A 26952-nucleotide genomic window follows, 5' to 3' on the forward strand; every position below is an offset into this window, starting at 1 on the left:
TATGTTTGTGTGTGTGCGTGTGTGTCTGTGTTTGTGTTTGTGTGTGTGTGTATGTGTATTCGACGGACTTCTTTCAGTTTCCATCTACTAAATCCGCTGACAAGAAATTGATCAGCCCGAGGCTATAGTAGATGACGAAACGTGATAGTCACGGTTAGAATGTAGAACTGCTGGTGCAAGATTGACCCAGAACTGAATAACAACAACCACAATACTTTTAGCAGGCATTACATTTCACCCCCATAAATTCCCTTATTGCATGTCAGAGAGTGCAGGATCTGGTGGATTACAGAAATAGACTGAGCAGTAGAGAAGGGTGTAACAAGTCGCAGCTGTCGCTTTGCACCCTCTTACTATTCATCTCTGAGGTTTCTTTGGGATCATAGTAATGTCGAAGAGAGAGAGAGAGGGGGGAAGAGATAGAGAGACAGAGAGACAGGCAGACAAACAGACAAACAGACAGATATATATATATATATATATATATATTATATATATATATATATATACATATATTTGTATATATATATATATATATATATATATATATATATATATATAATAGATGAGTGTATTTTACCTTGTTAACAATTGATTACACATGCGTTAAACTCCATTTATTTATTCATATATATATATATAATATATATATATATATATATATATATATATATATACGAGAAAGAAGCAACAAGAATGGATTGGTTTTTAGTACAATTGTTTCATACAAAGACAGGCTTTATTACAAGTTGCAAAAATTGCAGCAGATAAAAGTGTCCCGTACTCATCAGCTAAAATACATATGAGTTCTCTAGACATCTTAGTGGGTGAGGTTATACTCATGAAATATTGGAGATAGTTCCATTAGAGGCAGATATAGGTTGTAAACAGTTTTCCAAAGTTCCTTAATGATGATGCACAGTCTTATCACAGATTTTAAAAAACTTATTAGTTTCGAAGAGAAGATGAATCAATCCATAGTGTAGATTTAAATTTCCAGAGATATGAGGAGGATGATGCACAGACTTATCACAGGTTTTTAAAGACTTATTAGCTTCACAGAAAAGGTGAATTAATCCATAGTGAAGATTTACATTTCCAGTGGTAAGATGAGGAATTTCATACTCACAGACGATGTATTTAACCATTATTAATCCACAATCATTTCATGCTAGATGTCTAGAGAACTCATATGTATTTTAGCTGATGAGTACGGGACACTTTTATCTGCTGCAATTTTTGCAACTTGTAATAAAGCCTGTCTTTGTATGAAACAATTGTACTAAAAACCAATCCATTCTTGTTGCTTCTTTCTCGTTTATAATCACCCCACATTACTGTATGGATAACACCATATAGTTTTTCTGGTGCATCTAAGTTAAGTACCACATTCAAGTAAATTCATTGGAAGTTACTTGAATCTTAATTGCTTTGATTATATATATATATATATATATATATATATATATATATATAGAGTTAATCCAAAGAAGAAAACACAAAAAAACACTACAACGCGAGGACGTGGAACAAATATAGGAAAGAAGGAAAGAAGGAGGGTTTAACGTTTCGAGCGGAGCTCTTCGTCGGAAACATAGGAGAAGGAAAGATCCAGAGAAGGCAAGACTGAGGGGAAAAAATCGCCAACGGTACACACGAGGTCAGATAGATAGATAGATAGATAGATAGATAGATAGATAGATAGATAGATAGATAGATAGATAGATAGATAGATAGATAGATAAGTAGATAGATAGATAGATAGATAGATAGATAGATAGATAGATAGATAGATAGATAGATAGGTAGGTAGGTAGGTAGGTAGGTAGGTAGATAGATAGATAGATAGATAGATAGATAGATAGATAGATAGGTAGGTAGGTAGATAGATAGATAGATAGATAGATAGATAGATAGATTGATAGATAGATAGATAGATAGATAGATAGATATGTTTCTTTATTAGCCACACAGGGCTGCACACAGACGGGACAAATTACAAGGTAGAGCTTTTCTTTTGGGGATAAAAAAAGGGGGGTTGGTTTTTGATCAAAAGGGATCGTAAAAGGAAAGAAAGAGGAAAGCAAAAGAAAAAAAAGGGGGGGGGTAAAAATAAAAGGAAAAAGAAAAAATCGATCAATAGAGATCGTTATCAAGAAATGTCAATATAAAGTGTAAAGGGGAAGACAGGTGAGGTTTACCGTGGAAAGAAAAGCCTACGGAAAAGACCACGGTAACCACGGTCAATGAAGTCACATGTTACATTTTTTTTTACAAATAAGTAACTCTCTGTATTAAATTTTTACCGTTCATGGGATCATGGTCAAGGTGGCTTCGTCATTCATACGTGCCATCCTTGATACATTCACCCATCTTTTTTGAAAACATTCGCTAGACAAAACTTGCCTCTCTACTCTCACTTTCCTTTTCAAGTAATACTTGAGGAAGTTGAGAGATTGACCAGAGAGGAAAGTGTTTGTGTCCAATCCTTTCAGACGCGTCCACCAGATACATTCTTTCGCCATAGCCACAAGGATGATAAAAATAGCTCTTCCATCCCGTTTGAAGGAAGGAGGCATAACAATATTGACGATAGACTCAGCTGATAAACCGACACGCCCCACACGTGACAGCAGTCGTTCGACATAAGTCCACAGGTCGGAAATTGTTGGACACTGCACGATTGCGTGCGGGACGGTTTCGTCGCTCTAACCGCATCTCGGGCAGGTTGGCCCCGTGTTTCTCGAGCCATGCCTATAGAGTTTATCCTGAACGGGTAGCGCTTCTCGGTAGCACTGCCAGGCCAGGGATCTCTGGAAGTTGTCCATAGGTCCCGGCTCGAAAGTCGTCTCAAAAAGGCGGGTCAGGTATTCCTCGTCGACGCCCAGGTTCGCCCCAAGATCGTCGTCGTACCTCCCCTCCACTAATCCCCTATAGAATGCTTTGGTTGTGTTGAAGTCACTCAAGGTCGACCCGGGACGGCATAGTTGCTTGAGAACAACGCGACATTCGCGGTGCCATTCGCCCTTCCTCGGCCTCTTTTTGATCCGCGACTGCAGTTCGGTCATGGAGACGAGCTGCGGGAAGGCGTGCCTCACAAACGGCGACCACACCTGTTCACCGTCGTCTACATAGAGCCGGAGATGTCGCAGTCTCAGCGCGTGTCTGCGCATCATCAACTACGGCATGCCCAGCCCTCCTTTTAACGGGTGTTGACAGCAAATGGATCGCCTGACAATCGGGACGCATCCTTTTCACAAGATGCGGAAGAGAATGCGTTCTAGTTTGGTGTTGGTAGGGTCGGGACAAGGTACGACGGTCAGGCAGTAGTAGATGATGACGCGATGTACGTGTTCGCCACCTCCGCCCGACCTTTTAGGGACAGTTTCCTCTCGGCCCATTCCGGGCGAGAGTGACCACCCTACTCATTATCTCGTTCCAGTTCTTCTCCATTTGGAGGTCCGGACCGAACCAGACCCCGAGCAACTCGACGGGCCGTCCGTCCAGCGTCCCACAACGGAGGCGCTAGTGGACGGCATGGGCTTGCTTCTCCAGGTGCCGAGCCGAGCCGCAAGCCCACTGACCTTTCCCGGTTGATTTTCGCTCCTGTCACCGCTTCGTAGTCTTTCAGTGTCTCGCCGACCAGCTCAGTGTGCTCGTGGCTTGACACTTTGACGGTGACGTCGTCCGCGTATGCAGACACGCTCGTCCCGCATCCCAGTTCTCGCGGGATGCCCCTCAGAGTTGCCAGCTTCCGCAGTAGTGGCTCGAGAGTCAATACGTATAGAAGCGACGAGAGGGGGCATCCCTGACGGACCGAACGTGCAATGTCGAAAGGTCTCGATAGATGTCCATTTACGCGAATTACCGAACGGATACCTTTGTACAAAGTAGCTATCCAGCCGCGGAAAACGGGACCGAAACCAGCCGCTCTCAGGACTGCCTCCAAGTATCGATGGTCCACCCTATCGAAAGCTTTCGATTGATCTAAATTGATCAGGGCCCCACACGTGCCAGGTTCCTTAACTACTCTGTCTATGATGTAGCGCATCATGGATGCTCCGGCCCGGCACGGCGCACGCTTGTGCGTTGTCGACCAGTTTCTCGATGACAAGCGCCAGCCTCTTGGCTAACACCTTTGTCAAAATTTTCATGTCTGCATTGAGCAGAGTGATTGGTCTAAAGTTATCTATAACGTTCCTCTTGTTTGGATCTTTCTTCAGCAGCGTTTCGGCTCCTCGACTCACAAAACCGGGTATGCTCCCGCTTTGCTGCCAGTTGCAGTATACCACTGCCAAGACGTCTCCAAACAAGTCTGGCATACAATTGTAAAACTCGTAGGGCAGACCATCCAAACCCGGCGATTTGTCTCTCGAGCATTCTGCCATTGCGTCCCGCACATCCGCCGCCGTGATGGCACCTTCGCAGCACTCTGCCTCTCTTGCCGAGAGTCGTGGCAGGCTGTGCAGGTAGGCACTGAAGTCCACCCTGCGTTCACGCTCGCCACTCGTCCCGTACAGTCGGGAAAAGTGCCGCTGAAATGCCTCGCACATCTTGCTGGGCTCGAGCAATTCGCGCCTTTGTTCGTCTACCAGAGACCGAATGGTGGCTTTGTTGCCCTGCTGCGCCTCCACCACCCGGGCCTCTCTCGCGGCTCCAACACCTTCCATCCTTAGAACACGCATCCTAGCCCTGACAGCACACCCTTCGTGTTTGGCGTTGAGGTGTTGGTCGAGGGCCAACCTCGCCGCTTCTTATTGATAGATAGATAGACAGACAGACAGTGGTGGTGGTGGTAGTGGTGGCGGAGGTGGTGGCGGCGGCGGTGGTGGTGGCGGTGGTGATGGTGGTGGTGGTGTCGGTGGTGATGTTTGTGGCAGAGTTGAATGTTTCAGTCGAAGTCGCGTCTCGCCTTCACCTTCGAAATGCGGAGTAGATGAAACCATGGCGACTGAAGAAGGGGAATTTTCCTTGTGTTGTATGTCCTGAACTCTATTTTTTCGTTGTTTAAGAAAAATGTCCAGTTCCTAGGTTTTGTGTTTATATTTTCGTTTCTCATTGTGTTCGACGTTTTTTTGGTGTCCTGTACCCATATATACATGTAGACGTAGGTACGTACATATATGTATGTATATATGCATATGTTTTATTTATTAATTTGTTATTACACGACAGAACGCACGCATCCATTTCTAAGTAAGTTTGTCCGTAGTAGTAGTAGTAGTAGTGGTTGGCTGTGAAGCTGTCGTCTGGGTTCTTCCAATTTCTTCGTGTGTCGGCGGCGGCGGCGGTGTTGCCGTCCAATGCTCACACCTGCACCTGTGTTGCTTCTCCCCCTCCTTCCCTCCTTCATGAAGCTGTGGGGAAGGCAGGGTAGGGAAATCAACGTCGTAAGCGTTGTCAAGGAGACCGGCGTTCTTTTCGACAACGACTTCAGGGTTGAAGACGCCATGCTCAAAGCAGAAATGGCCAAGAAAGCCGAAAACCATTTTTTACAAAATCAGGAAACACGCCACAAAGGGCAGGTTTCCCGTACAAAGATTTAGTTGAAGAAATCGACCCCAGAACTAATATTTTCTTCAAAGTCTGGTACTTATTCTATCGGTGTCTTTGACGAACCGCTACGTTACGGACACATACATACGCGCGCGCACATACGATGGGCTTATTTGCTTATTTCAGTTTCTGTCGATCAAATCTACCAACAAGGTTTTAGGCTATATAGTGTAAGACACTCGCGCACGCGCATTTGATAATATTGTTTGTTCCTTCTCCAGCCGGTTTCCCGGTTTCCTTGGCGTATAGGTTCCCCACCTGGACGTGACGCCGGTCCGTCGCAGTTGAGCTGCAAGATGCAGGAGGAAAGAGTGAGAGAAAGTTGTGGCGAAAGAGTCAGCAGAAGTTCGCCATTACTGTAGAGCAGTGCTTTTCAAACTTTTTGCTGGAGTGGAACCCCAAGGAAACATTCCACTGGCTCGAGGAACCCCTGTGCAGTAATTTAATAGTCTTATGCACACATATCTGCACAGGAGAATTAAAAATTACTGCCAATTTTAGCAGTTTTGTAACTTCTTGCGGAACCCCTGGACTGTACTGGCGGAACCCTAAGGTTCCATGGAACTCTGGTTGAAAACCACTGCTGTGGAGCTTAGGTGTTTCGCTGATAAACACACGCATCGTCTGGTCTGAGATTCGAACCTGCGATCCCTCGACCGCGAGTCCGCTGCTCTAACCACTAGGCCATGTGCCTCCACACATTAGATAATTATAAACAAGGAAAATAGAATTCAAAGCAAACCTACACAACCGTGTCTCACTCACCAACTTTGTTTCCCAATAACCTCAAAAAAAAAAAAAAAAAGTTAATGTTTTTTTTAATGAAATTCTCTACAAATTGCTTTCAAAAGGCGTAGATTTCTGTTATAGTGGAATATAATGTGAAAACAAAAGGCGGCGAGCTGGCAGAAACGTTAGCACGCCGGGCGAAATGCGTTGCCGTATTTCATCTGCCGTGACGTTCTGAGTTCAAATTCCGCCGAGGTCGACTTTGCCTTTCATCCTTTCGGGGTCGATAACTTTAGTACCAGTTACGCACTGGGGTCGATAACTTTAGTACCAGTTACGCACTGGGGTCGCTGTAATCGACTTAATGCGTTTGTTTGTCCTTGTTTGTCCCTTCTGTGTTTAGCCCCTTGTGTAAAGAAATATATAGTAAAGAAATATATAATGTCAAAACAAAAAAAAACCCATAAAACAAAAACAAAAAACATTGGTGGGTGCTTCCCAACCACATGGTTATGAGTTCAGGCCCACCGTGGGACACATTGGGTAAGTGCTTTCTACTATAGCCCCCGGCCAACCAAAGCCTTATGGGTGGATTTGGTAGATGGAAACTGAAAAATGTCCATCATGTATGTGTGTGTGTATGTGTTTGTCCCCCTCACCATCGCTTGACAACCGATGCTTGTGTGTTTATCTCCCTATAAGCAAAAGACACCGACAGAATAAGTACTAGGCTTTTAAGGCAGTACTCCAGTATGGCCGCAGTCAAATGACTGAAACAAGTAAAAGAATACTATATGGCGTTCCTGTAGAATAACGTCGCAAATTATCTAGAGGTGCGCACACATACTGACATGCATCGGGGTTTTTTTTTTTTGATCTTCTCGGTTTGAACGGCAGTTTTTTCTAGCGGTGTCATATGAAATTGTCACCCATAATTATCGATCTATTGCATTTCAATCTGTTTTAGGGTTAGGGGTGGGGGAAGGGTATCTTTTTTTCTTCACAAATGTAAATAAACCCAATCTGTTTCTTAAACGAGAGACATATTCATACGGCACAAAATGTTTTCACCTCAATAGACGTCACTGATTGGTTGAAATTGCAGAAATTGAAGAAAAAAACATCAAATATCTTACAAACGATAGAATTTTCTCAATAAAGCCAAGAGAAAAAGATGTTTTATAAACACATTCTACCAGTATACGAAGTTTAAAAGTGTTTAGTTACGTGGAAATTATTTTAAAAACTGCCGTTCAAACCGAAAAGATCCTTTTTTTTTTAATTTCAAGTTCCATTTCGTAGATGTGTATCAGGATGAATGGGCACCCACCAATTTTTATTCCCCCCCCCCCCCCGCTAAATTCCAATATAATCGCAATCTACACAGTCCGAAAGGTATTGAAAGAATTTTCATTAAAATATATGCATTTTTCTGAAAGTTATGAGGAAACAAAGTCGTGTAAGGGGGTAAACTTGTACAGATATGCATATTCAAATAGATGTGATGGTCGTGGCTGGAGCGACTTTGGTCATAACTCTGTGCTGATTTCGGTCTAAACAATATTAGTAATAACAGTAAGCATTGGCAATCATCTTCCTTCTTGTGAAATTCCCTCTTTAATCATGAGAATTTCCACAGCTAAAGTACAAGAGAAGGCTTGTAAAAGATTTGTCATCAATCAACCAGAGGGGAGAGAGAAAGAGAAAGGGTAATGAGAGAGAGAGAAGGAGACAGAGGGTAACGAGAGAGAGAGATAGGATGACGAAAGAGAGATTGGAAAAAGAGAGATGATAGAGAGAGGATAACGAGAGTGAGAGAGAGGGTAACGAGAGAGAGAGAGAGTGAGAAAGAGAAGATAGAGAGAGGGTAACGAGAGAGAGGGTGAGAGAGAGAAGAGAGAGAGGATAAGGAGAGAGAGAGAAGAGAGAGAGGATAAGGAGAGAGAGAGGGGATAACGAAAGAGAGAGAGGGGATAACGAGAGAGAGAGAGGGGATAACGAGAGAGAGAGGGAATAACGAGAGAGAAAATATAATAATGAGAGAGAGAGAGAGAAAAACACACACGCGCGCACACACACACGCGCGCACACACACACAGAGGAAAGCAGAAAGAAAGTGAGAGAGAGAGGGGGGGAGTAGATGCTTAGCGAGCGACTCCAGTAGAGGGCGTTGCAGTCGCTGAGATGGCGGCCGCAGCAACTCATGTCGACGAATTGGTGAAAGAATATCTTTTACAGCGAGGCCTCACTTCTTCTTTCCGTGCATTCGAGTTGGAACTGAAGAATGAGAAAGAGAAAGGACTCCGGGTAAGCATACGCGTATTTATATATATCTGTCTATATGTACCTCATAAAGCTTTGATGTCGGGCACCTGCTGCTACTATTTGCTGATGTTAATCATGATTATGATGATGATGGTTTCGGTTTCGCTTCGCTTCGGTTCCAGTTCTATGGATGAATGATCACAGTTGGCTTTTTCTTGGTTCTTGTGCTAAAACCTGGGGCGGGGACGACGAATCAGTTGCAATCTGTCCTCTGCTACCCGTTTCAGCCAAACAACAACATAAACAATATACTTACACAACGATACACACCCACACACATATGTATATATACATTATATATATTTCTTTACTACCCACAAGGGGCTAAACATAGAGGGGACAAACAAGGACAGACATAAGTATTAAGTCGATTACATCGACTCCAGTGCGAAACTGGTACTTTATTTATCGACCCCGAAAGGATGAAATGCAAAGTCGACCTCGGCAGATATGTATATATACCTATTTCTTTACTACCCACAAGGGGCTAAACATAGAGGGAACAAACAAGGACAGGACAAAGGGATTAAGTCGATTACATCGACTCCAGTACCTAACTGGTACTTAATTTATCGACCCCGAAAGGATGAAAAGCATAATCAACATCGGCGGATATATATATATATATACCTTATATAATGAGTGTCTACTTTTGATATGTGTGCGTGTACCCCTACCTATCACTTTTCTTTTAATTCTACCATCACCACCTCCAGAGCTATTTTACTAATAATTTTACGATTTCTGTTGCATAGTACCACCACTATACACCTGTAGATGTCTTAGAATTATATTGATTAATACTAACTGTTCCTTTTAAATTTTTATTCTGTAATTAACTTGCTATACGTCTAAACCACTTCAAAGTTGTTATTAAAACACCTTGTGTTGTCTTCACGCATCCTGTTTCTGTTATTTCGTTTTTTAACTTGTAAATCCTGGATCCAAATGGCTTTGATTTTTCTCATTATCTATCCTTGTTTCGTTTACATATTGATTGTCTATCTATCTATCTATCTATCTATCTATCTATCTATCTATCTATCTATCTATCTATCTATCTATCTATCATCTATCTATCATCTATCTATCATCTATCTATCTATCTATCTATTATACATTTATGCGAGTTAAATATGCTTATTGAACGTAAACAAAAATATATTTATAACACATCGCTGTCAGTAGTAGTAATAATATATCTATATATATATACACACACACGCATATATATATATATATACATTTGGTGATACGAACAGGAACAAGAATATATATAATTAATAATTTTAAAACAAGCTGACTCTAGGACCGAGAGTTTCGTGTGTTGGCACTTAAACTAGTTACAAATCACTTATAAATTTGTATACCAGTGATAATGGTAGTTCCTTATATATAGACGTGCATTTGTATGTACATATGTGTACATATATATGAATGTGCATGCGTATATATTTGGTTAAGGGTGTATATAAGTCCCGTTGTTTGTATCTAAGCCAACATGATTACTCATTCCGTGTATGTATTTATTAGCTTGATAAGTGACATGATCAAAGATCTTGTGTTGAAACTAATACAGTTCTGTTATGCAAGTGTCACGATACACTCTAAATCACGTACTACATTGTATACATCATTTAATAAACACGGAATTTAAATATGAGCTACTGTAAATTTCATACTCTGGTTTTTTTACTAATCGGACGTGTTTTTGTTATTTAGCGTGCTGTGTAGTATCCTGCTATTTTCCAGGCTCAAAACACATGTATACATACGTACACACCCAACACAATACGCACATACATACACGCATACCTATTTCTTTACTACCCACAAGGGGCTAAACACAGAGAGGACAAACAAAGACAGACAAACGGATTAAGTCGATTATATCGACCCCAGTGCGTAAGTGGTACTTATTTAATCGACCCCGAAAGGATGAAAGGCAAAGTCGACCTCGGCGGAATTTGAACTCGGAACGTAGCGGCAGACGAAATACCTATTTCTTTACTACCCACAAGGGGCTAAACACAGAGGGAACAAACAAGGACAGACAAACGGATTAAGTCGATTATATCGACCCCAGTGCGTAACTGGTACTTATTTAATCGACCCCGAAAGGATGAAAGGCAAAGTCGACCTCGGCGGAATTTGAACTCGGAACGTAGCGGCAGACGAAATACCTATTTCTTTACTACCCACAAGGGGCTAAACACAGAGAGGACAAACGGATTAAGTCGATTATATCGACCCCAGTGCGTAACTGGTACTTATTTAATCGACCCCGAAAGGATGAAAGGCAAAGTCGACCTCGGCGGAATTTGAACTCAGAACGTAACAGTAGACGAAATACTGCTAAGCATTTCGCCCGGCGTGCTAACGATTCTGCCAGCTCGCCGCATACCGTTATATACACAGTTGTTTTTCTGTTTGTTTGATACTACTCTTTATCATCATCATTTAACGTCTGCCTTCCATGCTGGCATGGGTTGGACGGCGTGGCAGGAGCTGGTAAGCCTGAGGACTGCTGTATGCCTTTCCTATCGCCAGTCACATTACAGGGTGGACTGGGTGGTTTTTACATGGCACCAGCACCGGCGAGGTGACCAAATAACTTGCAAGGCAAAGACCCTTTGAGAGGTGGAGTGGTATTGAAAGGGGTGGCTTTGTACTAGGTGATGAGGGGTTAGAGTATGACAAGCTGACAGAAACAAGTGACTTGCGGTAGAAATACGAGGGGATGCTGAAAATTTCCCGGCATTAAGGGTGTCGCGAAGGGCCTGGTTGGAAGCCCAACCTTCCAAGTTCTTTTACAGAGCTTAGAAAAAAACTGAAGGATTGCTGCAATAAATGTGTGAATCTGAGAGGGAAATACGTTGACTAAAATCATAACTTTACCCAAATTCAGGAGCTTTTCAGCACCTCCCGTACATCGATACTACTAGATACAATAAATAAGTTATCAATATCACCGTGACTGACCAGGCTATCAGATTGTGCTACACATCGCTGGTCACAATGCGCTTCGCATTGTTTTAGCCTTGAAATGACGCCACCCCGCTGGCTAAGCGAGCAGGCCAACAGAAGAAAGAGTGAGAGAAAGTTGTGGCGAAAGAGTACAGCAGGGATCGCCACCACCCCCTGCCGGAGCCTCGTGGAGCTATAGGTGTTTTCGCTCAATAAACACTCACAACTCCCGGTCTGGAAATCGAAACCACGATCCTACAACCGCGAGGCCGCTGCCCTAACCATTATTAATATGTTACGTGGTATATTCTAATTCCAGGTCACAGACACATTTCCACTACATTCATCTTTATTTATGTGTCTTTCTGTCTTGTCTTGTTGCAGACCAGATTTGACGAATGAAATACATTTTGTCGAACGTTACCTGTTTAATTTAGTGAAACAAAGCGTGTGCGCGCACACACACACACACACACACACACTTGCAAAACTTTATATGCCAAACGGATCATCAATATACATATCCTGTTCCTCTTTTTACTCCCATACATAAACACGTACACTTCACAAGACTTTGAAACTATTGTTCAGTTTTCTCTCTCTCTCTCTCTCTGTTTATTTCCTTGTGTTCCTTTCTGTTGAAGAGCGTAGGCTCGAAACTTAAAAGACTTTCTCAACTACCCGAGCGTCAAACTAATACACCTGTTTGTTGTTTATACTCTTGCCTTCGTCTTTTGTTCTGTGAATTTCACTTATATCGTTTAGTCTCAGGGCAATCCTAATCGAACAGACTTAGTCGATGACACCCCAGCCGTGACCATACCATCTTCTTTGAGGATATTTATGGATAAAATTATCCAAACTGCTTCCTGCTATTTTTAAGACAGCAAGACATGCTTTGAAGGAGATTTCTTTGCTAGTTCTAACAAGTGGCGAATTTGTATTACTATTGTTTAGCCCTTGGCCAGCAGAGATGTTGTCGAAGGCGTTCCAATCGTGCTCATCACACATATCTTTACACCTAGTTTAGACATAGCGTGTGACAAAACAAGTTGTACAATGTGTCTTCTTTTTGTTATTTATTTAGCGATAATATTGTGCCGTTTAAGAGAGGAGATATGGCTGCCACCATATGGCTGCCAGCTCTTCCTAATAATCTGTCCTGTTTGCGTTTGATAAATTCAATTAATTATAGTCGTAGGTACTGATAGATAGATAGATAGATAGATAGACTGACAGATATGTAGGCTGAGAGATAAAGTGATGGTGGTGGTGTTGGTAGAGTTAATTAGTTTATCAATGCCAGAGCAAGAAGTTTGATGTCATAGCATTCTCGTGACTAAATACACACACGCACTTGTTTATGTGTGCATATGTAATTAATGTTCCCATTAACACTATATTTTAAAATAGCCACTGTTAGATTACGGCATCACGTGCACGTTGACATATGTATGTCTGTGTGTGCGCATGTATGTATATGTATGTATGTATGTATATATATATATATATATATATATATATATATATATGTGTGTGTGTGTGTGTGTGTGTGAAGGCCTAGATAACAATGACCTGTCCGTATTGTGTAAATCAAAGGCGGCGAGCTGGCAGAAACGTTAGCACGCCGGGCGAAATGCGTAGCCGTATTTCTTCTGCCGTTACGTTGTGAGTTCAAATTCCGCCGAGGTCAACTTTGCCTTTCATCCTTTCGGCCTCGATAGCTTAAGTACCAGTTACGCACTGGGGTTGATATAATCGACTTAATCCGTTTGTCCTCTCTGTGTTTAGCCCCTTGTGGCTAGTAAAGAAATAGGTATTTCGTCTGCCATGACGTTCTGAGTTCAAATTCCGCCGCGGTCGACTTTGCCTTTCCTCCTTTCGGTGTCGATAAATTAAGTACCAGTTACGCACTGGGGTCAATGTAATCGACTTAATACCTATGTCTGTCCTTGTTTGTCCCCTCTTTGTTTAGCCCCTTGTGGGCAATAAAGAAATAGGTATTGTGTAAATCACGGTCATTTGCATGTGCTTCCATCCGTGTAGTTGTTGCTGTTGTGACTTGCTACCCACGCACCTGCTGTCGGAACACTTTAAAAAAAAAAAAAGAAAATTACAGACTTACTTCCCTTTACGTTCTGTGTTTAGCTCTTACAGGAGTTAACTTTTGTCGCTTTAACTCTTCCAAGATCGATAAAATAAATATATGCACCAGTCATGTACTGAAAGATTCGATCGAAGCGATTAAAAATGCCCCCCCCCCTATCTCTCCTCTCCCTCCTTCCTGAACGCAAACAAACAAACAAACAACAATCTGTATGGACTTCTGCCTTTTAGCAATGCACGCAAAAATAATGGTTGCAGTAATAGTTATGTCCCTTTGCTTTTAGCTTTCCAGGTACGGCCGTGCGGTTAAGAAGTGCTTCTTGCTTCTTCTTCAGTAAGAACTCCTGAAATGTGCATTTACACCTTCTATCCATTTATCCGTCTTCGATGACGGCGCAGGAGTGGCTGTGTGGTAAGTAACCACATGGTTCCGGGTTCAGTCCCACTGCGTGGCAACTTGGGCAAGTGTCTTCTACTATAGCCTCGGGCCGACCAAATTCTTGTGAGTGGATTTGGTAGATGGAAACTGAAAGAAGCGCCTCGTATATATGTATATATATATATATATATATATATATATATATATATATATATATATATATATATATATACGTGTGTGTGTGTGTTTGTACCCCCCAACATTGTTTGACAAACGATGCTGGTGTGTTTACATCCCCGTAACCTAATGGTTCAGCAGTGTGTATCTGTGTGAGACTGTCACATTCTGTTTGTTTATGCCTGCTCTCTCTCTCTCTCTCTCTCTCTCTCTCTCTCTCTCTCTCTCTCTCTCTCTCTCTCTTCCTCTCTCATTGTATTCTTTTCATTTCCCTTGTTTTTAGGTCGACAAATTGCTGGACCAGTTACAGCAATATATCTCCTCGTTTGACTTGACCAGTCTTCGAGAATACTGGTCTCGCCTCAACACACGCCTCTTCTCACGTCTTGACCAGCGGTACATGGCCGGAGTGCGGAAAATGGAAGTCGGTCTCCTCAAGTTTTATCTCATATATGCAACGCAGAACAACAAGCATGACAAGATAATGGAATTCTTCGAGAAACTCACAACGGAGCTTCAGAATCAGCCCGAATTTCGAGAATGGTTTAGTAAGTATATTGTTAAATTTAACAACAACAACAGTAGTAGCAGCAGTAGTAGTAGCAGCAGCAGTAGTAGTTGTTGTAGTAGCAGCAGTAGTAATAGTAGTAGTAGTAATAGTAGTAGTAGTAGTAGAAGTTGCAGCAGCAGTAGTAGCAGTAGTAGTAGTAGTAGTAGTAGCAGCAGTGTTGCCGGGTCATAGTGCTAGTCATCTTATTACCCTTTTTACATGCTGGCATGGGTTGGACAGTTTGACAAAAACAGATGAGCCTGAGGGCTCTGTCAGGTTCTGTATTGGCCTTGGCATAGATTCCCTTCCTAATGCCAACTTCTTTACAGAGTGTACTGGGTGCCTTTTTTTGCAAGGCATCAGCACTTGTGGGGGTCGCCAAGTACCCGGAAGATAAGACATGGGTAAAATCTATGTTTCCTGTATATTTTGCTTCAGTGCCACTCCAATATTGTTACTACAACACGCACTACACCACCCTGCACCACTGTAAGTTCAACCACATATACTGTAGTTACAACCACACCACCATAGTCAGCACCAAATCACTACAGTCCGCTCCACACCCCTCTAATGACTACCACACATTCTACAGCTACAACCTAACCTCTGTAGTCACCAGCACATACTATAGTCATCTCCACTTCACCATAGTCACCTCCATACTACTAGAATCACATTTACTATAGTCAAGTGCCACACCCTAGCAGTTGAGGGAACCTGTGGAAGAGGTAGACCCAAGAAGACATTTGAGATTTGAACATTGGGCCTCACTGAGGCAATGACTAGTGACTGGGACCTTTGGAAATATGCTGTGCTTGAGAAGACTCGGCAAGCGCAAGTGAGACCATAACTTTGTGGCCTATGCCAGGGGTGTAACCAGTCCACTTATGCATACCTTTCCTTCATTGGACACTAAACTCTGCTTGCGAAGGCAAGTGAAATCGAAATCAAATTTAATGACTGGCATTTGTGCTAGTGAAATGCTAAGAGTACCATACAAGTGAGATCGTTGCCAGAGCAACAAGCTAGCCTCCGTGCCGATGGCATGTAAAAAACACCATTTGGGAGTGATCATTACCTGTGTTGTGCAACTATGGGCACTTGTGCTGGTGGCATGTGGAAAAAAACATTCGAGCGAGATTGTTGCCAGTGCCGCTGGACTGGCTCCTGTACTGGTGGCACATAAAAAGCACCATTTGAGCATGGCCGTTACCAGTACCGCCTGACTGGCCCTCGTGCCTGTGGCATGTAAAAGCATCCACTACATTCTCGGAGTGGTTGGCGTTAGGAAGGGCATCCAGCTGTAGAAACTCTGCCAGATCAGATTGGAGTCTGGCGCAGCCATCTGGTTCGTCAGACCTCAGTCAAATCATCCAACCCATGCTAGCATGGAAAGCAGACGTTAAATGATGACGATGATGATGATGACTGCTAATAAGAGAGTGAAGACATGTGGCCTTGCTATTAGAGTGTAACATGCATGATTGCAAGATTGTGGTTTCAATTCTCGGACCAGGCGGTACATTGTGTTCTTGAAGAAAACATTTAGAAAGATTGTGCAACTTTGAGGAAGCAAGCTATATCTGTATCACTATGCTGTGCATTTAGGCCACAATTACAGCCTTTTCATTTGCTGAGTCAGCCTAGTGTCTCATCATCATCATCATCATCATCGTTTAGCGTCCGCTTTCCATGCTAGCATGGGTTGGACGGTTCAACTGGGTTCTAGGAAGCCAGAAGGCTGCACCAGGCCCAGTCTGATCTGGCTATGTTTCTACGGCTGGATTCCCTTCCTAACGCCAACCAATCAGTGAGTGTAGTGGGTGCTTTTTACGTGTGACCGGCACAGGTGTCTGACATTATTTATTTGAAAAGTAAGGTGAAAAAGAAAAAAGTTAGAAGTAATTTAGTGCTCTTGAAATAGGTGTCCCCCTCCAAAAAACAGACACACCCTGCAGGTATGTTCAGTATGATAGAATACAATTCTATGTTAACAAATTAATGCAAATAAAGGAGGCTAACTGACCAGATCACTGGAACATTATGGTTCCATTAACAGTTCCACTCATGGTGATGGCCATGTGATTCTCGGATTACATATCTTATACTACTTAGTGTGTGTGTGTCAATATGTGTGTAGGTGCAGGCGTGGTTGGGTGGTAAGTAGCTTGCTAACCAGCCACATGGTTCTGGGTTCAGTCCCACTGCGTGGCATCTTGGGCAAGTGTCTTCTGCTATAGCCTCGGGCCGACCAAAGCCTTGTGAGTGGATTTGGTAGACGGAAACTGAAAGAAGCCTGTCGTATATATGTATGTATATATATATGTATGTGTGTGTTTGTGTGTCTGTGTTTGTCCCACTAGCATTGCTTGACAACCGATGCTGGTGTGTTTACGTCCCCGTAACTTAGCGGTTCGGCAATAGAGACCGATAGAATAAGTACTAGGCTTACAAAGAATAAGTCCTGGGGTCCATTTGCTCGACTAAAGGCGGTGCTCCAGCATGGCCGCAGTCAAATGACTGAAACAAGTAAAAGAGTATACTACTTAGTGTGTGTGTGTGTCTGTAAGCGTGTAGGTGCAGGCGTGGTTGGGTGGTAAGAAGCTTATTTCCCAGCCACATGGTTCAGGGTTCAGTCCCACTGCGTGGCACCTTGGGCAAGTGTCTTCCACTATAGCCTCAGGTCGACCAAAGCCTTGTGAGTGGATTTAGTAGAAGGAGACTGAAAGAAGCCTGTCGTGTGTGTGTGTTTGTCCCCCCCCCATCACCGTTTGACAACCGGTGTTGGTGTGTCTGCATCCCTGTGACTTGGTGGTTCGACAAAAGAGACCGATAGAATAAGTACTGGGGTTGATTCATTCGGCTAAAAATTCAAGGTGGTGCCCCAGCATGGCCGCAGTGTAATGACTGAAACAAGTAAAAGATGTAAGATATATATCTTCGATCTACTTTCTCTTTTTTGTTTTTTTAGATTTTTTTTCTTTATTTTCTTCCTTTTGTCTATTTAAAAATTTTTGTCTTCTTTTCCAGTTTTACCTTTTGTTCGGAATCCAGAAGAACATCCATTATTTTCAATCCATTTCACACGCCAATGGCAGGAAACCTATTTTCTATCACTTCACAACTTCCTCAGTGCTGTCTTACAAGTTATCCATATCCTTTTTCTGTATGCGTGTTTGAAGATTCTTAGTCTTCTAACAAAATTTTTGTGCACTTTTTTTATTACTTTTCTGATTATCAAAATATTCTTCTTATAAGCCCATATTCATACGTACATACATACTTACACCCTACCACAAAAACACATACACACATATTGTTTCTTTTGTTCCTTCACGAGCCATGCCTGGCTCATAAGTTCCCCACCTGGACGGGACACCAGTCCGTCGCAGATGAGCTGCAAGATGCAGGAGGAAAGAGTGAGAGAAAGTTGTAGCGAAAGAGTCAGCAGAAGTTTCGCCATTACCTTCTGCTGGAGCCACGTAGAGCTTAGGTGTTTTCGCTCATAAACACACACATCGCCTGGTCTGAGATTCGAACCCGCAATCCATAGACCGCGAGTCCGCTGCTCTAACCACTAGGCCATGTGCCTCCACTAAAAAATTGTTTTGACTGAAGCTCTTATGATACTACTAATTTATCTTTGCAACACATATTGTTGCTATTATGCAAAACTGTTGTAAGTCCAAAACGTTGCTTTTTCAGTAAATGTAAAAAGAGTTTCACCATTCCATTTCTTTTTACATTAGCAACAGTTTCAGCTGATCAATAATACTTTGTTGGGTGCATAAAATCGTTGGCAAAACCCTTCGTTTGTGGGACTTATTACACTTTTGAAAAATGCAAAACTGTTGTACTATACTTTGACAATTTTCATCTCAAGGAGCTGGAGATACAATAGTTTGACAAAAGAACTGGGTATTGCAAGCAAAATTAAATATTGCAAAAAAAAAATGCATTTGGCCAAATTTGGACATACTACAGTTTAACCCTTTCGTTACCAAACCGCCCGAAAAAATTTTGGTTAATGTGACCAAACCGCCCAAAGCCGCACGAATTTACCTATTCATATTTAAATGAGAATATCAGAGCAAATCTCTTTAGTACATTCGTGAAAATACGTATTATACTTCGTAAAGAGTTCAACTACAATTTTGTACAAAAATCGAAGTGTAATTTTAATTCCGTGAATTTTGGGAGATTTTTTTCCGAAATTTGTTCCTATTGTGTTTTCAAAATTTGTAATTCTGACAAAAAATGGATACGAATTTCATTATATCAAGCAGCGAGTCAGAATTCGAAGGATTTTCTACTGAAGACCTTCATAAATCTAACTCTATGACTGAAAAAAAAAGCATGTGGTATTTGATAATGAATCTGATGTTTCATTTTCCGAAAGTGAAAACAGTGTATCCGAGAGCTCCGACAGCGATAAAGAAAATGAATTGGCACCTGAATGGAGTGAAAATTTAAAAACTGTTTCTTTCGGTGATTTTTCTGAAGAAACTGGACCAAGCCACAGACTTTCCCAGAAGAGTAAAGCCTTAGACTATTTCTTTTTACTTTTTCGAATGAGCCTATTTGAACTCATTATGGCGGAAACGAACCATTACTCTAAATGTAAACAAAACGAAAGAAAGGATACTTTGTGGTTTCCCACAACCTTAAATGAAATTAAGGCTTATTTTGCCATAGATATTATTATGGGTATCAGAAAGTTACCCAGAATAACAAATTCTATCGTAAAATTTTGTTGTATACCCAATTGAATATTAGCTAATCCATTTTCTATAGCGATGTTTGAACAAAATTTTACTAATTTTATATTTTGTTGAATTTACCTGTATCTACCTGCAATTAGAGTCACTTTGTGACAAAAATTATAGTATAGAATTGGTTGAGAACATTTCATTAAATTATCTTCCAAAATTCACGTTAATATATTGATAAATAAAAAAGTTATAGTTGTTTAATGAAACCAGACTAAATTTATGATTATGTTAGAAATTAATTGAAACACATAAGGGGTGTATTTTGGTCAGAAATATAGTAATGAAAGGGTTAACATAATATCTCTATCCGCTCAGTCGAAATCAACTCTCGGTAACTCGATGGATCAGTGTCCTCCAGTCAGTTCTATCCTGGGCCGCTTCTCTCAGATTGGCTATGTCCATTCCGGTATCACTCTTGATGGTGTCAAGCCAGCAGGTTCTTGGTCGGCCTCTTCCTCTCTTGCCACTGACCATTCCAAGCATGATGTCCTTCTCCAGGGATTTTCTCCGCATAATATGACCAAAATATGCCAATCTATGCTTGGTGATCCTAGCTTCTAGCGACATTTTTGGCCTGATCTGCTTAAGAATTTCTCCATTGGTGAGCCTCACTGTCCATGGAATCCGCAAAAGTCTTCTCCAACACCAAAGCTCGAATGCATTAATTCTCTTCTGGTTAACATAATAGCAATGATATATATAATGTCCAGCCCATATAGATGGGCTGGACACGTCGCCTGGCTCACCGATAATCGGTGGATCCGCGCAGTTGTCGAGTGGTACTCGCGCGAGCGGAAACCACCACTTGGAAGGCCTCCACGATGGTGGAGTTACGATTTCAGGAGGACAATTGGGATCACGTGGATGAGAAAGGCGCGATCCAGTGGACTTAACTGATTGGATTTCAGTTAAGGATTTCATTTTGTGTGATTTTTCCTTAATTCCATTTCCACCCCGTCCAACACTGCTTGCTTTTGAAGAAGACACACTTCAGAAGAAGAAAATCCTACAAGAAAATGAAATGCTGAAAATGAAGGTATTGGTTCTCAGTACGTCTTTTCTTTCTTTCCTTCCCCCCTTCTTTCCTTCCTTCCTTCCTTTCTTTCTTTCTTTCACATAAAAAACACCCACTACACTCACGGAGTGGTTGGCATTAGGAAGGGCATCCAGCTGTAGAAACTCTGCCAGATCAGACTGGAGCCTGGTGCAGCCTCCATGGCTTACCAGACCCTGGTCGAACTGTCCAACCCATGCTAGCATGGAAAACGGACGTTAAATGATGATGATATGTCAATTTAGTCAAAAATATACTGGACCTGATTTAAAGATGGAATGTCATGGTTGGATTCCTTTGACCCTATGTCTCCTCAGTTACTGGCTCAGGGAAAGATTTTTTTGGTGGGGGCAGATGAGAGAGGGAGGGTAGCTTCTGTGGGTCTTTGGTTGCTTGCCTGCTTTATTGAGTGAATGAGCATAGTTAACCCTTCATTATTTAATCCGTTAGCATTTAAACCGGTGATGTCCAGCCCGAATATTCTACCTTTTTTATGTTCAAACTGGTCAGATCCTGTCTCCCATGCTGACCCTACATTGTAAAAATGAAGTTACGTCATCAAAATCTCAATGCATGATTAATTTTTAAAATGTGTATAAATAAGCATTACCTTTGACAGTGTAATCTGAATGCTAAATTTTACTGTTTCACGTTCAAACCACCCGGATTTGGCACCCTTACACCAGCCCTACAATGTCATCTCTATATATATAAAGGGCAAAATGTCTGTCTGTGTGTGTGTGTGTCCTTTATACAAATCCACCTCGCACTTTCTATAGTCATTCAAAACCGTCCAAGGGTGGTCGTGCACATCTTTACATTTCCCCAGTCATCCCGCAAAGCCATTAAAAAATCAATAGAAGTGACTTTTTTGTGAATTTTCTATCCAAAACCCAATCAAAATGCCTGAATCTTGATACGCCAATTGAATGCCAGCTAGCTGTATGTGATTGGTCAGAGATTTGGACAGTACTCGCGTGTATGTGCGCATGCACGCAGCTGTATATGCATGCACTAGCACTATGACCCAGCGTTGCCGGGTCATAGTGCTAGTATATATATATTTGTATATATATATATATATATATTTATTTGTGTGTGTATATATATATATATATATATATATATATATACACACTAGCACTATGACCTGGCATTGCCGGGTCATAGTGCTAGTTTTAGAATAAAGCAATCACCTCGTTGAAGTCTCAAAGCTACAAGATATCATCATCATCATTTAATGTCTGTTGTCCATGCTGGCATGGGTTGAATAGTTTGATCAGAGCTGGTAAGCTGGAGAGCCATGCCTGATTTGGCATGGTTTCTACAGCTGGATGCCTTTCCTAACTCCAACCAAGGTGTGCTGGATGCTTTTGACAGAGTAATCCTATCGCTAAAGGGTCGATATAAAGTTAATTACTATACCATATTTAGATTGGTGCTCGTAGGGCCTTAGCTTTGTCCAGACCACTACAGTATTCCTTTTGCCATGATATTAACAAATGTATGTTTACTTTGCTCTTGCTCTTCCCAGCTTCATGCCCAGATCCAAGCTGAAGCGGCCAAACATAGTAACAGTGGGGAACGACGACACACAGTCTCTGCTGACCTTGTGCACCCTTCTGAGGAATTGATCTTTGATTTTTCCGGTCTTTCAGAGTTAGTATTTCTTATTCTTAATCTAAACTTTGTATCTCTAAAATGGATGTTTGTCTGTGATATGGTTTTTTGTTTTTCTTAATATTCCTTTGTTTTTTTGGGGTTTTTTTTTTGTCACATTAATTTCTTAACAACATCCTTTAAACACTTCTTAGCAACATTCTTTGAAAAGGTTAGCAACATTTGTCCCCCTCCCCTCCCCCGTTAGCAACATTTGTTGTCCCCTTGTAAGCAGCATTTGTTCTCCCCCTTGTTAGCAACATTTGTTGCTCCCCCATGTTAGCAACATTTGTTGTCCCCTTGTTAGCAACATTTGTTGTCCTCCTTGTTAGCAACATTTGTTGTCCTCCTTGTTAGCAGCATTTGTTGTCCCCTTGTTAGCAACATTTCTTGTTCCCTTGTTAGCAACATTTGTTTTCCTCTTGTTAGCAACATTTGTTGCCCCCTTGTTAACAACATTTATTGGCAACTTGTTTGCAACATTTGTTGGCAACTTGTTAGCAACATTTGTTAAACATGTTACCAAACACTCATCAAACACTTGTGTACAAAATTCTTCTGGAATTTGCTAGTTACATTCACCGAGCATTTGTTGGCAACATTTGAAGATGGGCTTCTTTGAAGCAGCATCAGTTGTCAAGCAATGCTATGGGGATAAAGACAGGCACACAAATATATACACACACATACATATATATATGACGGGCTTCTTTTCAGTTTCCGTCTGCCAAATCCACTCACAAAGCTTTGGTCGGCCCAAGGCTATAGTAGAAGACACTTGCCCAAAGTGCCTTGCAGTGGGACTGAACCCAGAACCCTGTGGTTGGTAAGCAAGCTACTTACCACACAGCCACTCTGTGATATTTAGTAAATGAAGAATAAAGAGGTTAATTTCTTGTCCAAATGGGAATCAAATGTTTGATTGTTATAATATTTCTTCTTCCTGCCATATTGCAGTGAGTCTCTCAATGAAAAGACTAAGAAGACCGGGAAACGGTTTGCGCTGAATTTCTCTTCATCACCTCTGCTTGGCAAGAAATTAAGTGTGGCCACTTTAAAGAAATCAGAATCATCGACGGCTCCAAAAGAAGTACCAAAATCTTCAAAAAACCGAAACAACCAGGGCTTCCCTATAATCAACGGAGCACAGGCTAACACGAGTGGACTGAAAGTTGGTTCTTTTGGCAACATATCCGGATCACCTTCACACTCTGAGGAAAGTCTTTCAGGAGTGGCCAGCAGCCGATCTCGACACCAAATGGAGGAGTACGAAAAGCAGCGGCGAGCCCTTCTTGGACTGTCCGATTCCAGCCGTTCCAAAGATAAGGTAAAAAAAATAACTTCCTCTCTGTATTTGCTTTTTTTCTTTTTTTTGTTTTCTCTGTTTTTATTACTTAACAGTATGACTATCTGCCACCCCATCCCCACCCCTCTCTTTTACTGTTTTTCTTCAAATTGATGACAGTGCTCCAGCATGGCCTTACCTGTGATTATTTATACTACTAATAAAAAGGGCGGCGAGCTGGCAGAACCGTTAGCGCGCCGGGCGAAATGCTTAGTGGTATTTCGTCTACCGTTACGTTCTGAGTTCGAATTCCGCCGAGGTTGACTTTGCCTTTCATCCTTTCGGGGTCGATGAATAAAGTACCAGTTTCGCACAGGGGTCGATGTAATCGACTTAATCCGTTTGTCTGTCCTTGTTTGTCCCCTCTACGTTTAGCCCCTTGTGGGTAGTAAAGAAATATATTTATACTACTAATAAACTTAAAAAAACAAGAATTTCTGAAAACCATTTTGCCTGCCAAAGTGAAGGTTGGGTTTTGCAGGTCCCAAGACTGTCCACTAATAATACTTGTCATCTTTCCATTTTTAATGCAGCGTTTTATGAAATGCATCAGAAGGGATGCAGTGCATGTGTCTGTCTGTCTGTCTGTCTGTCTTGCCCGCTCTCTCTTTATATATATCTCTTTGTCCTGCTCTTTCTCTGTCTGTCTCTATCTGTCCATCTGTTTATATATGTAAAGATGTGATTCATGGAAGTCTGGTTAACAACCATCACATGTTGTTAAGCCATGGAAGTGCATGCCTACATGTGCATGCATTCATTCATGCATGCACTCACACCAGGCTTTTGACCCGGCACCATAATAAGACTCTTGCCTGTATATGCATGTCATCATCATCATCATCATTTAATGTCCATCTTCCATGTAAATATGTATATACATATGAAATAATGGAAGGAGCCAGACCAAGTTTTTAAAAATGAAAATTTTTCCCAAAATGTTACTGGAAGTTTGTAAATATCGTTGACATGTGGAAGACAGTTTAAGCGGGCGTTTGAAACAGCTCCACTGTCACAACTCACCACTTCTTGAATTAGAAATAATTTTGAAGTAAACGGAACTGTTCAGGATGTCCATAAGAAACGTCCCCAGAAGATCGCGAACATCAAAGAATTCCACTAAACAAGAAAGGATACAAGAAACGTATTGCCAGAGTTAAAGGAAGTCTGTGTGGCAAGCAAGTTGTGAGAGAGGAATTTCAAAATCCAGCATCCATCGCAATCTGAAGCGCTGTCATTGGTAAAAATTTATATTCCAAGAACAGCCCGTTCTCTTAATGAAGACAATCTGGATGAAAGAGTAGAATGTTGGAAGTGGTACTTGGTAAGATATGCAGAAGATACACACTCTCCTCCAGTGAAAATTGTTTGGAGTGATGAGACTATGTTTAACCTTTTAGCATTTAAACCGGCCACATCCGGCCAAAAGTATTCTGCCTGTTTTATGTTCAAACTGGCCATATCTGGTCTTTCACACCAACTCTACAATATTGTTTTAAAAATTAACAGCTACTTCATCAAAATCTCATAGCTACAAGATAATGCATGATTAGTTCAAAACAATGTGGATGAAAGAGCATTAATTTTGGCAGAATAATGCGAACACTAAAGGGTTAAATTAAAATGGCTCAATTAACTGCTTCATTTGCACTGACTGGGGATCAGAGAATCCGCATACTACAGAGGAATATCATGTTAATTTACCAGGAATTACAGTACCATGCAGCTTATCAGCAAAAGGATTAATTGGAACATTCTTTTATTACTTTTCTGTGACTAGTTCCATTTTCTTGAACTTCTGCAATGATCTGTCATGCCAAGCATTCAAGAGGACGTTGAAGATATGGAGTTTTATTTCCAGCAAGATGGAGGTAACCCCACACTATCATCATAATAATGTAAGGATCTACCTTGATGAGATTTTGTCAAATAGGTTGATTGGATGAAGAGGTTCAGTAAAATGCCTTCTATGTTCACCTGGCTCACACCACAAGGATTTTTTTTTTCAATTATTATTGATACGTAATGCATAAACTTTATTGTACAAAATCGGCAACAGCTGATGAAAATTGAGGGTGGCCATGGAATGCAAATACCAAGCAAAATATTTCTTGGTATTTCCATTGCTTCACACCATCAGCGTTACCTCAATCAGTGCAGTCATCTCTTTGAAAACAGGCTTTCCTAAAAAAGAAATTTAATTCTGTCTGTTTGTAGATTCTGTTATTTTATTTATTTATTATTTATTTATTTTTTCATGATGCTGGCATTAGTGAGGTCACCAAGTGACCTGCAAGAAAAGGCAAAGAAAAAGCCTCCCCAACTGAGTAGGTGTGTATTTGAGTAAGATAGAAGTGGCTTTGTGCTTGGTGTTGACTGGTGAAAGTATGATAGATGTACAATCACTGCTGTCTTACTTTAGAGGGCTACCCTACATTACTATAAGGGTGGGTGAGAGTAGCAGGGAAGAAAATAAAGATGGTAGTGGCTAGGTGAAGGTGCATGGCTCAGTGGTTAGAGCATCAGGCTCCCAATCATGAGGTAATGAGTTTGATTCCTGGTCTGGGTTGTGTGCTGTGTTCTTGAGCAAGACACTTTATTTCATGTTGCCCCAGTTCACTCAGCTGTAGAAATGAGTTGTGACATCACTGGTGGTGCCAAGCTGTAGCTACCTTTCACTTTCCCTTGGATAACATCAGTGGCATGGAGAGAGGAGGCTGGTATGCGTGGGTAACTGCTGGTCTTTCATAAACAACCTTGCCTGGACTTGTGCTTCAGAGGGTAACTTTCTAGGCACAATCTCTTGGTCATTCATGACCGAAGGGGGTCTTTACCCTTTACCCTTGTGACAAGATGCCAGAACAAACTCTCAGTGTATGAAAAGGTGAATATAAAAGAGAATAGGATACAGTGGAGAAGGCTAGCCTGTGGATTTGGTTAAAAAGAGACGATGAGCGATGGCTAGAAGAATATTGAGCTTTATTTGATAACCAGCTGATCTAGCAAGTGGGGCCTCTCATCAGTGAGGTGGGGGCCGGTGTGCATTGACGCCGTCGAGAGGTAGGCCCCGAAACAGCACGCATTCTCTCCTGATGACCCCATACACTTGCTGGCTTCCGATATGCAGAGTTTTTGACTGGTAGCACTTGCATGTGCAAGTTGTTTGCAAGACATAGTGGGTGGGGAAGAGAAGGAGAGGATGGATAATCTCATAAGCGTGGGAGGGGTGAATAACAGAGTGGTGGCGGTGTTCTTAATGGTAATAAGCAGAAAGAAGAGGTGGAAGGTTAGAAAGGTAGAAAGAGGAGGGGACAAATGGCAGCCCCGGGG

The 26952-nt window shown here is 41.7% G+C and overlaps 1 protein-coding gene across 2 annotated transcripts in view; it reads left to right on the forward strand.

The window, feature by feature from the left end:
• The first annotated feature begins 8424 nt into the window (after positions 1-8424).
• Positions 8425-26952, forward strand: part of LOC115223166 (WD repeat-containing protein 91) — a 56819-nt gene continuing 38291 nt past the window's right edge. The window contains exons 1-6 of one of the 2 annotated variants that reach the window (XM_036512324.1): positions 8425-8592; positions 14523-14787; positions 17823-17945; positions 20518-20600; positions 22153-22277; positions 23235-23604. In XM_036512324.1, the coding sequence (XP_036368217.1) occupies positions 8470-8592; positions 14523-14787; positions 17823-17945; positions 20518-20600; positions 22153-22277; positions 23235-23604 (1089 nt within the window). In that variant the 5' untranslated portion in view covers positions 8425-8469. The remainder of the gene's footprint in view (positions 8593-14522; positions 14788-17822; positions 17946-20517; positions 20601-22152; positions 22278-23234; positions 23605-26952) is intronic. The other variant, XM_029793595.2, reaches the window with a different exon arrangement.

Source organism: Octopus sinensis, linkage group LG22, assembly GCF_006345805.1.
Source record: "Octopus sinensis linkage group LG22, ASM634580v1, whole genome shotgun sequence".
NCBI classification, from domain to species: Eukaryota; Metazoa; Mollusca; class Cephalopoda; order Octopoda; family Octopodidae; genus Octopus; species Octopus sinensis.